General features: G+C 57.9%; 1 protein-coding gene across 4 annotated transcripts; it reads right to left on the minus strand.

Moving 5' to 3' along the window:
• Nucleotides 1-516: 516 nt before the first annotated feature.
• On the minus strand, nt 517-10,828 carry AP3B2 (adaptor related protein complex 3 subunit beta 2). Of its 4 annotated transcripts, none has more exons than XM_031555187.1 (27): nt 9,697-10,828; nt 9,037-9,112; nt 8,858-8,932; nt 8,688-8,783; nt 8,439-8,599; nt 8,191-8,257; nt 7,711-7,893; nt 7,418-7,594; nt 7,076-7,173; nt 6,860-6,914; nt 6,638-6,709; nt 6,410-6,472; nt 6,056-6,188; nt 5,865-5,974; nt 5,611-5,787; nt 5,345-5,531; nt 5,149-5,267; nt 4,887-4,998; nt 4,447-4,660; nt 4,192-4,366; nt 4,064-4,118; nt 3,248-3,354; nt 2,921-3,152; nt 2,746-2,830; nt 2,046-2,143; nt 1,179-1,317; nt 517-885 (listed from the first exon to the last, which is right to left on the minus strand). In XM_031555187.1, the coding sequence occupies exons 1-27, from the start codon at nt 9,894-9,896 to the stop codon at nt 735-737; spliced, it is 3,417 nt and encodes a 1,138-aa protein (XP_031411047.1). In that variant the 5' UTR covers nt 9,897-10,828; the 3' UTR covers nt 517-734. The 4 variants fall into 4 exon arrangements, with proteins under 4 accessions (XP_031411047.1, XP_019474845.1, XP_019474848.1 ...); XM_019619300.2 differs by lacking the exon at nt 9,697-10,828 and adding an exon at nt 1,923-1,946 and having other exon boundaries at nt 9,037-9,669; XM_019619303.2 differs by lacking the exons at nt 7,418-7,594; nt 9,697-10,828 and adding an exon at nt 1,923-1,946 and having other exon boundaries at nt 9,037-9,670.
• Nucleotides 10,829-10,844: the final 16 nt, after the last annotated feature.

Raw genomic sequence — 10,844 nt, forward strand, 5'->3', positions numbered from 1 at the left:
CGGGCTTTTATGGGACGGCGCGCATGCGCGCAGCGCCGCCTCGCGCCCCCTCGGGCCGTTGCCCCGCGCCCGCTGGCGAGGTGCGGCGTGCGCAGCTGTGCACTCAGCCTGGCGTGCAGCAACACCTGGCGGCCTCCCAGGGCTCCCTTCCCACACTGGGCAAGTGCGGCTCGGCTCGGGAGGGACCGTAAGGATCGTGGAGCTCCAGCCCTGCCGTGGGCTGCCCAGGGCCCGCCCGTGTCCTGGTCACCTCCAGGGATGGGACACCCGCAGCTCTGCGCAGCAGTGCCAGCGCCTCACCGCCTCTGTGCTCACAGTGTTCTCCTCACACCTCACCTCAGTGTCCTCTCAGTTTAAAGCCGTTCTCCCATTTCTATCATTATCAGACAGTGTACAAAGTCATTCCTCCTGCGTACAGGCTGCGGCGAGGTCTCCCCATGAGGGCTGAGTCCCCGATGCTGAGGGCGCCCGTTGGGACTGCCCCGACCACCGCACACACATGGCGGAGGAGAAGGGTGCGGGTTGGAGGAGAGCTTTATTGGCCATAATAAATAGAGTTACACGGGGCGACTGGTGAGAGATGGGTGGTTGGAGCCGCTGCGTCCCCACTGAGGGACATCATCCTGACCTGCTCCATGGAGGCTGGGGCAGGGAATAACCCTGTAATAGGGACAAGAGGATTTTGGGAGAGGACACGGGGCAGAGGGACGGAGGAGTGTGGATGGGCCCGGCCGTCACTGCGCCAGGGCCTGGATGATGTCCTTCACCAGCATGGTGCCGATGACCATCTTCTCACTATTGATGGTCAGTTGGGCTGCTGCTCCCTCCCGCCGCTCCAGGGTGATGAGCACCAGGCTCCCGCTGGTCACCGTCTTGGCCGCAAACCTGTCCACCAGCAAACATGAGGTGTCAGGGTGAGCTGAGCCCTGCACTGCCACCCTGTCCTCTGGGATGGGGAGCGGGGAGGTGTCTGCCACCCGCAGCCACTGCCATAGGGGGTTTGTGAGAGGGATCATGCGGGCCCCTTGATCTAAAGGAAGCCCCAAGAGTCCCCATAAGGGAGCTGATGTCACTTGAGTAGGGCTGCAGAGAGAACCGTGTGTGTCCAGACCCCAACCTTGTCTCTGCAGTGGGTCCCACTCCCTGGGAAGCTGAGATGCTACAAGGTGTCTGGTTACCTGTACTCGTTGTCAGATCCACAGGGCACACGTCCCACGTTGGCAGCCGAGGTCACTTGCTGGACAATGGCATGGTCGCTCCGGCACTTCTCAGGCAGTGTCAGCTTCTCTGTGATCTCACTCATGCCTGTCAGCTTCCCTGGAGCAGGTAACAGATGCCCTGCCCATGTCTGGCCACCACTAGTAGTGGCCATGTCCCCACCAGGGCCCATTTTGCTGTTCTCAAGCCAAGCCCTCAGTCCTGTCCCCTTCCATTCTACATCAGCTCTGTCCCAGGACACGTCTGGATCCTCGGTGAGGTCCTGACTCCCTGTCCCGCTTGCTCCTCTTTAGCTTGGCAGAGCTGGATTTGGGAAAACCTTTCCTCCATGATCCTTTCCAGGCTTGTCCCTGTTACCTTGCCTGGTGGTGGTGGTAGCCTGTGGCCATGTCCCATGTCTCTAGGGATGGGCTCCTCTAGGCACCAGCAGTGCAAGGTGATGGAGCCAGGTTCCACGGGCACTGAGCACCCACATCCTGGCATCTCCAGCTCACCACAGAAATGTCATCTCTTAGAGTGTGGTGGCACAGGGCCAGGGCATCCCCGTCACTTACCACGAAGTGACATGATGTTCCTGTGCCAAACGGGAAAGGGTATGGGGACCCTGTGAAGACCCGTGGACAGGATCTTGAGATGTCCCACTACCCCACAGGGCCACTCTGGTGCCAGAGGGGAACAAAGGGAGCTACTCTAGAGCCACTTACCCTTACCCCGCCGCACAAGGTGCTCTGGGCCACGGCACAAGTGGCAGGGGGACAAAGCATGCAGTGAGTGCCACCGTGGGGATGGTGGGTGACCCCCCTGGCCTGGCCTTGGTCGCCACTCACCCTGCTCCTTCCTGAACTCATTCTCGCTCATGAAGACAGGGGCCATCAGCTCCCCAACTGGTGGCTGGATGGAGACGTAGAAGTGGCGTGTGTGGGTGCTGGAGACACAGACGGGTGAGAGGGGATGCATGAGAGGACTTTACTTCCTCCTGCCCTGACCCTAGCCCTAAGCCATTACCTGCAGGAGGATGACTGGAGGGAAACTGAGGCACAAAATAGCTGGGGAATAGGAGATTCCATCAGACTGGACTTGGGACTGCTGTATCCTAGTATCCTAGTGCCCGTCCCACTGTCCTATGGAGCACCCCATGTCCATGCCAGTTTTCCTCTTCCCCTGGAAGGATCCTGGGGCCCATCCTGGTGTCCCCATCCCCTGAAGAGACTGTGCCTGCCCCACTGTCTGCTGGAGTTCACCATACCCTGTCCTGCTGTCTCTGGGATACTCCAGTGCTCTGTGCTGGTATCCCTTGTCCCCCAGTGCCCATCTAGCTGTCCTTGAAGCCCTGTCTTGCCATTCCTTGTCCCTTGGGCTCCCTCGTAACCTGTCATGCTGTCTCCCCAACTCTTGGGGTAGCCAAAGTCTCTTCCTGCTATCTGTTGTCCCCTGCAGCCCTGTGTCCCTTGGAGAGATGTTGTTACCCATCCCACTGTCCCCATCCCCTGAGACAACCCTCCTGTCCCCTCCTGCCCAGTCACTCACCACAGCTGGAAGTTGGCTGCCTGGGTGGAATCACAGAAGTCAATGCCCATCACCATGCTGGCTGTGTCCCCGGGTGCCAGGCTCTCTGAAAGCACAGGGCTGCCACCGTGTCCCACTTCCCTTCCACCACTGTCCCCTTACACCCTCAAAGCATTGGTGCTGTGCTACACCATACCAATCTCAGGGAACTCCTGGATCCGCATGCCCGCAAGCAGCTTGGGCTCGCTGACCCGCAGGCTCTTCACTTCGGCGTCGGTGTTATTGGAGATTTGGATCTGGACAGCCACCATGTGCGGGTCTCCCGGGAAGGGACGGCGGCTGAAGCAGTACTCAACTGAGAGCCCCTCGCCCGCCATGCGGTGCAGCAGCTCATATGTCCTCACCGCACCAAATGCTGGGCTCAGCAGCTGCCAGGGACCACGGGACAATGTAGGCCACCAAGCCCATCCCCTGGGTGACAGGGGTCTGGGTAGCCCATGGAAGGAACGTGGAGGACACTTACAGCAGGTGCCAAGGAGGTGTCGGAAAGCGTGAGGCCCTCTAGATCAGTCACCAGGCTGGTGGAGATGATGCTGCTAGAGGGGACAGGCTGGGGAGGTGGGGGAGTAACTGTGGGGGGAGGAAAGGGTTAAGAAAGCTCCAATCAGCCACAGTCCTATGGGGACAGACCTATGGGGATACCACATGGGGACAATGTCAGTGGCACAGGCACATGGGAACAGCGACATGGAGACAACAGCAGAGGGATACCAACCACCTGAGGACAGCCTCAGTGGTGTATCCCCATGAGGACAACAGTAGAGGGACACCACGTGGGGACAGCTTAAGTGGTGTAGTCCCGTGAGGAAACAGCAGAGGGACACTAACCACATGGGGCAGCCACATGGGGACAGCCCTGGTGGCATAGTCACAGGGGGGAAGTCCCTCAGGCACCACCCCAGGGGGAATGCAGCATGGGACATCCTGGTGGCACAGTCACCTTCCCCACAGCCAGCCTCAAGAGACAGGAGCTGTCCACCCTCACAGTCTCTGTCCCCATTCCTGCTCATCCAAAGACCTCACATATCCCTGCATTCCCCTACAGACACTCATGCCTCGGTTTCCCCAGAGCCACCACCATGGCCATCCCATTCACAGAATCACAGAATCACAGAATTACAGGGGTTGGAAGGGACCTCTAGAGATCGTCGAGACCAACCCCCCTGCCAAAGCAGGTTCCCTACACCAGGTCACACAGGTAGACGCCCAGGCGAGATTTGAAAAACTCCAGAGAAGGAGACTTCACAACCTCCCTGGGCAGCCTGTTCCAGCCACTCACAATCATCCAGGTCGAGCAGGGAAATCTCCTTGGGGCCAGCCTTGCTGCTAGGGATCTACAAGGCGTCAGAGACATGGGGTGAGCAGAGGGCAGGGATCCTCCCAACCTCCTCCCAGCCCAGTCCTCACCATCTTCCTCCTCTTGGCCTCCACCACGGTTGGTGCTTCAGTGCCAGAGTCTGATCCCGAGGAGCTGCTCTCAGAGGCACTCGCCTCCTCTGATGAGGACTCAGCATGACCTTTCTTCCCCTGTGGTCCTGCAGCCTTTTTCACCTTTTTCCCCTCAGCCTCCTCCTCCTCCTCACTGGAGCAGCAGGGAGAGGAGGCTTTAGGGGAGGCCACGCCATCAGCTTGGCCGGGGGAGATCCAGCCTTCCCAGGTTACCTGCCCATGCTCCCTGGGGATGCCTTCCGGGGGCCTCCCTTCTCCTTCCTCTTCTTCCTCTTCTCCTCCTCCTCCTCCCCTTCTTTGTCCTCTGACTGCTCCCCGCTGCCTTCCTCTTCCTCCTCCTCATCCTCCTCCTCCTCCTCCTCGCTGCTGGAGCTGGAGGTGCCAGAGCTGCTGCTGCTGCCACTCTCCTCACTGTCAGACTCAGGTTCTGTGGGGGACATGGTTAAGTCCCATTGCTCTGTCCCTACATCTCCGCCATACCCCACAGTGTCCCACTGCATCCCATGTCCCCAGAGCCACTCATGGCACCCTACAGCACCCCACATCTCCCATCACATCCCAGATTCCCCTGTGTGAATGTCCCCAGCGTGGTGATCTCAGCCATGATGTCCTCTGCTTGATGCCCCACCATGATGGCTCCACTGGGTCCTTACCACTGTCTGCTGATTCTGTGGGCCCCGACTCCCCCTCTGAGTCAGAGTAGAAAGGTTTTTCCACCTTCTCCTTCCTCTTCTCCCGGCTGGTGCACTTGGTCCACTCGGGAACCTGCTGACACAAGGCTTTTTAGGTTCTCACCCAAAGTGGCTGTGTGGTAACCAGGGAGGGGATATGTGGCACCTTCTGGTGTTCTCCCAAGACCTCACCAAGATGTCCTGACCTTAGTATATCCCATGTGTACTGGGGTGCCCCACGCACCTCCACATTCCTCACAGAGGGGTCTGGAGCCTCATCTGGCCAGTCTGGCAGCTCCTGGTACCCAACAGCCTTGGCATTGAGCAGATGGGACAGGGATCCCAGCTGGAAATGGTCCCGATCTATGCAGAATGAGAAGTGATTGCAGCTCAGGAACAGCTCACCCCATGTCCCCACACCTTGCAAGCAGAGTGGGTACCTTTGAAAGAGGACTCCAGGATGGGAGCAGGTTTCTGAGCCAGGAAGAGCTTCTTGGCATATTTGTTGAGGGCCCCACTCTTCTCGGTGGGCACAATGAGCTGGCGGATGAAGCGAGCACGGTCACGGATGTCGTAATTTTGATCGTACTTGGCCAAGTTGAGCACGTACTGGGTCAGCAGCTTGCTCTGCACAGAGGGACATGCTTAGGGCCAGTCTTTGGGCTAAGGAAACTGAGGCAGGCCATGGGGCCATGTCCCAGGGTACCTGCTTGGAGTTGGTCAGATAGAGCTTGGCCGCGAGGTTGATGACCTGCAGCTTAACAATGTCTTCCTCATTAGTGAAAGATTTAGCCATCTTGCGCAGCACGTCAGGTGCAATCTTGGGCACATGCTCACAGTACTCGCCAATCAGCCACAGGATGCTTGCCCGTGCCATCGGCACCTGCAAAAGAATCCCAGGCATGTGGCATTGCTGCCACCCTCTCTGCTCCAGAGAAGGACACACATGCCTTGACCCACCTGGATGTTATCAGTGAGCTTGGCCATGTGCTTGATGATCTCACTGTGCTGAGCTGGCTGCATCTGCAGCAGCTTCTTGATAACAACCACGGACTCAGCCACCACCAGCTCTGTGGGTAGAGACTCAGCCTCAGGGGAATCCTTCCTGAGGGCCAAAGAGCCCATATTTCACACCCACCGTGTGTGCTCACCGTCTCGGTTGGAGAGGAGCTGAACCAGACCATTGAGGCAGGTGTCCCGCACCTTGCCAATGTTGGTGGCACAGCGCCCAATGGCTTGGATGGTGGCTGCCACGAAGTCCTTGTCCATGCTGCGGATATAGGTCTGCACAGGCAGAGCATGTCACTTATGTGCCAGCACTGGGTATCTCCACCATACGGTGGCCTTGCATTGGGGTTTTCTGGAGGCATCCATGGGGTTGGCACAGCTTCAGCTCTCTCCTCCCACTGGGGCTCTCCTTTGTCCCCCCATAGTGGCATTTTGGCATCTAGAGCCATGCCACGGAGGCAACATGGTGCCTAAATCTGCCTGTGGCCATGACATACCTGAAACTCCCTCAGGATGGTAGAGATGTTGGTCTCATTGGCCAGGTTGGTGAGCACCTCCAGCTGCAGGAAGAAGGAAAAGAGTCTGCTTGAGGACATCACCTGAGGACACTGAGCCTATGGTGCCCACCTATCCCTCTAGCATGGAGGATGGCTGCTCCATGTTGGAGAGCTCCAAGGTACCCCAGAGTCCCCAGTCCTGGGCCCTGCCAGGTGTTCCCAGCTCACCTTGAGGATCTTGATCTGTGTGGGGTCCGTGGAGCGGATGTAGAAGCTCTTGAGATAAGGCTCAAACATTCCCTGCACAGAGAGCCAGTGGTGTTAGTACCATCATTGCCTCTACCACGCTCACCCATGGGCAGATTGCCCTGGTGACTGACTGCCAGATAGTCCTCATTCCACTCCAGAGTTAATAAGGCTGACTCCTCCAGCACCAGCACCCAGACTCACCCGCCGTTTGATGGACATAGTGGCCACATTCTGCAGCACAACATACTGCACCTCGCTGTGGGGACAGAGAGGGGACTACCATCAGGGGCAGACTCACCATCAAGGCAGTGCTACCACAATGTCTCCATCCCTTATCCGGGATGTCTGAGCCTCCCCATGGGTCTCACTAGCCATGTCTCTAGGGTGCGGGACCACCAAAACCCATTTGCCACGTGCCTGTGACTCCGCAGGAGCCGCACCAGTGCCTTGGCAATGACGCCAACCTCTGCCTTAGGTGCCAGGTGGAAGTAGAGCTGTGCCACAGCCATCACCACCTGCAAGGAGACACGTGCCTGTCCTCAGTGGTTCATGGAGACATGCCAGGGGATTGCTGTGTCCCCTAGTGTCCCTCCCAGCAGCACATGGAGGAAGCTGAACCCTGGGGAATGCCACCATGGAGACCTCTCAAGATATTCCCAGCACCCTGGTGGGTTCTTGCCCAGTGGGCATATTGTGAGCCCAAGGCTGAGGAACACTGCTGATGGCCCTGGGGACAAGAAGGGCTAGAATTGGGCTCACTGCAGCATTGCGGCTCTGCAGTAGGGGTTTGGTGTTGCGCAGCAGCAGGCGGTGGTCGGGGTCCATGACATAGGGTTTGCGCTTGGCCAATGAGGCTGCCTCTGCCTTGGCATCCTTGGTATCCTCTTCCTCGGAGCCGTAGAAAGCCTTCTCTGCACTCTCCTCTAGTAGGGATTCCTGCCAGCAATACCCACTTTCACTCTACAACCCTAACCACAGCAGTAGGACACTGGTGTCAAGGTGGCTGGTGACACTCCAAGATGGACAAGACGCCCTGAGGGTCCCAAACTCACGTTCTGGTTGGGGCTGAGGAACTGGGTGCGTGCATAGCGGGTCAGCATGTTGATGATCACCACCTGGCCCCATTCCTCCACATCAATGAGCAGGTTGCAGAGCTTGCGGTAGTTCTTGTGAATAAGGTCGATGCGCTCCGGACAGACCTCCTCAAATGCCATCACCACGCTGCCAGCCACCAGCTGTGGAGGGAAAGTTGGGGTGGCTCACTGGGGTGGTGGCATCTCCAAGAGGATGCTGGTTTTGTGGGGAAGGGGACTTCCCCATGAGGATGATGGTTTGATAGGGATGGTGGCATCTGTGTAAGATGCCATCTCTGTGGGTATGGCTGCATTCCTGTGAGGATGCTAGATCAGTGGGATGGTGACATCCTAGCGAGGATGCTGGCACTGCAGAGATGGTGCCCCCCCAAGAGGATGCTGGCTTAGCAGGAACAACAGCATCTTCATATCTGGGGATAAGGGAGAACCAGAGCTCACCGTGGTCTTGTCTGCCAGCAGCTTCTCAATGACTTCAATGAGCTGGTCCTTCTGGTCTGAGTCAAGACTGCAAGAGAAGAGTGGGCATGGTGTGGATGGGCATGTATCCAGTCCCCCAAATCCCCCATCCCTCTTGGCACCAAGCAGCTGAGACCCTACCACCAAGATCTGCGCCCCCAAAATTTAGCAACAAGAAGATGTGCAGAGCTTTCAATGTGTTTTCTCATTCTCAGCAGCCGTCCTATTACCTGTAGAGCTTTGGGATGGCATGGGCAGCTGTCTTTCGCACATATGGGGACATGTCTGACGCAGCTTCTTTGATGGCCAGCATCATGATGGGCACAATGATGGGCACACGGATGCTGGAGAGGACGCGCAGAGCACTGGCACGGATCAACTGGTTGGGGTCCTACTGGGATATATGCATTGCTGCAACAAGCCAGGACAGCCTTACGGCCTTCTTGCTGGCCCCAGAAAGGGGCAGGAAGGATTCCCACCTTGAGTCCCCGCTGGAAGGTGGAGATGGAGAGCAGGGCTAGATCCTGCTGCTCCTCTGCGTAGCGCACAAGGTACACATACACCAGCTTCTTCACCTGCGAGATGGAGACCAAACACTCCCAAATGCCTCCCAAACAGGGAGTACCCCAAACCCCAGGAACAACCTCACCTCTATGTTCTTGCAGGCAACATTCTTCACCACGGCTGGAAAGAGGTCAGAGGCATTTTTGCCCCGGGCGATCATCTAGGGAAGGAAGGAGTGGTGTGACTCGGCGTGGCTGGTGTGGCACATCATGGCACAGCACAGCCCGGCATGGCACAGAAGGCACTGCACACAGTGCAACCCACCGCCACGATCCTCTTCATTGCCTCCAGCTTGAGTGAGTCCTTGTTGCTGTCCAGCATCTCCTTGAGGTCATCGTGCCTGCACCACGTCAGGGTGGAAAGTGCTGCTGGCCACTTTTAGCCCTTTGTAGCCCCCTTTTTAGCCCTTTCCCATGGTGAGAGATGCCTGCAACCTGACCCCCTGGGGCTGTGCAATATTGATGGGGCAGGAGTTGGGTTACAGCTGCATGCAAAAGGAGCTGAAGTGACTGGCCACCAACCCTGTCTCCCTCCTGGTCATCAGCTGGACATCTCTTCTCCCCTCCTGGGCATGCTAGTGTGCATGAACTCCAGCAAAGAACTTTTCCCCTGTGCCCTTTTTGGTGTGGGCACATCCAGCACCTGTCACCGCTATCAACTCTTATCAGGCCGATTGCCAACAATGTCCCCTTTTATAAGACACATCTGTCCCCACCATACCAGGAGGGACTTGCAAGTCCGCATCTACCCACAACAGCCCCACAAAATGGCAATTTTCCCAAACCAGGACAGATCTGCACCAAAACAACTCCACTGCTTGGTGAATCTTCTGGGGCACACACGACATCCCAGGACCTCCTAGAACAATGCTCATCCCCAGCCACTGCTGTCACTATCCCTGGGGGCTCCCTGGGGAGGTCTTACCGCGGTGGCTGCTCGGTTCTGGCAGACACCTCATCCTTGGGGGCTGCCAGTGGCCGCAACTCGTCGGCATGCAGCGCGCTGTAGCAGGTGGGTGGCCCGGCCTCAGTGGCCAGCACTGGGCTAGTCACTTCCTCAGCTGCATCACTGCCTGCTACCGATTTTGGTCGCAGCAGCTTCTGCACAGGTGGCAGTGAGAGCATTGCTGCAGCTGGGGGTGGTCCTGGGGACAGCAGGGATGGTGCAGGACTGTGGCCCTGCTCCTCCTCCTGAAACCTGATGCTGGGCTTCGGGTTGGGTTGCAGTGACAACCCAACAAGGCCACCAAGGTGCTTTGAGGTCCCAAGTGCCACCCATTCTGCAGCCAGGATGTGGGAACGTGGCACGGAGATGTTCCTCTGGGGACTTTGAGTGGCTCAGTCTTTTCTGGGGACATCCCTAAAGGGATGGGACAGCTGTGGGTGTTCCAGTAGAGTTACAGGTGGCACCTGGGACTCATGGGACAAGCAACAGAAACAGAGAGATATAGCAGCATGTGGGTGATGGAGCCACTGCCAGGGGTCAGGAATGGGGAACATTGCTAGGCTGGGGAACTTTGCCAGGGGGTCAAGAATTGGTGAAACTGCCAGGAGGTCAGAGAGGGGGGACTGCAACAGAGTAGGGGACACTGCATAGAGCAAAGGTGGGAGACAGTCACAGAGAGGGGGACATTGCCTGCAGGTGATGGGACACTAGGCAGAAGGTCAGAGTGGGGGACACCGTCAGGGGATCAGGGATGGGTGACACTGCCAGACAGGGGGTCAGGAATTGCGGCAACTGCTGGGAGGGCTGAGATGGGGGACAGTGACAAAGTGGGAGACACAGCATGGTGCGGGGGGGAGGGAGGGATAGTGTCAGGATGGGGAATATTGGCAGGGGGTGAGGGGACAGTGCCAGCATGGGGGATGGAGGCAAGGGGCTGGGGTAAGGGACACCGCCAGCCTGAGGGACAGTGCTGAATTGAAGGGGGACAGTGACAAAGGGGGGACATTTTGTGAGGATCAGCAAGGGGAGTACTGCCAGTGGGTAAGGGACTGGGTACCATGCCAGGCTGAGGAACATTGCCAGGGGGGTGAGAGTGGGGGGGAACCCTGCTTTCCACTCTTCCTTTG

Source organism: Meleagris gallopavo, chromosome 12 (genome assembly GCF_000146605.3).
Source record: "Meleagris gallopavo isolate NT-WF06-2002-E0010 breed Aviagen turkey brand Nicholas breeding stock chromosome 12, Turkey_5.1, whole genome shotgun sequence".
Classification (NCBI taxonomy): domain Eukaryota; kingdom Metazoa; phylum Chordata; class Aves; order Galliformes; family Phasianidae; genus Meleagris; species Meleagris gallopavo.

Coding starts and splice junctions, on each gene's coding strand:
- AP3B2 (XM_031555187.1), bottom strand. CDS start 9,896: ATGCTCTCACTGCCACCTGTGCAGAAGCTGCTGCGACCAAAATCGGTA. Junction 4,661..4,886: donor CACAGAATCAGCAGACAGTG/GTAAGGACCCAG, acceptor TGTCCCCCACAG/AACCTGAGTCTGACAGTGAG. Junction 1,318..2,045: donor TGAGTTCAGGAAGGAGCAGG/GTGAGTGGCGAC, acceptor TACCTGCTCCAG/GGAAGCTGACAGGCATGAGT.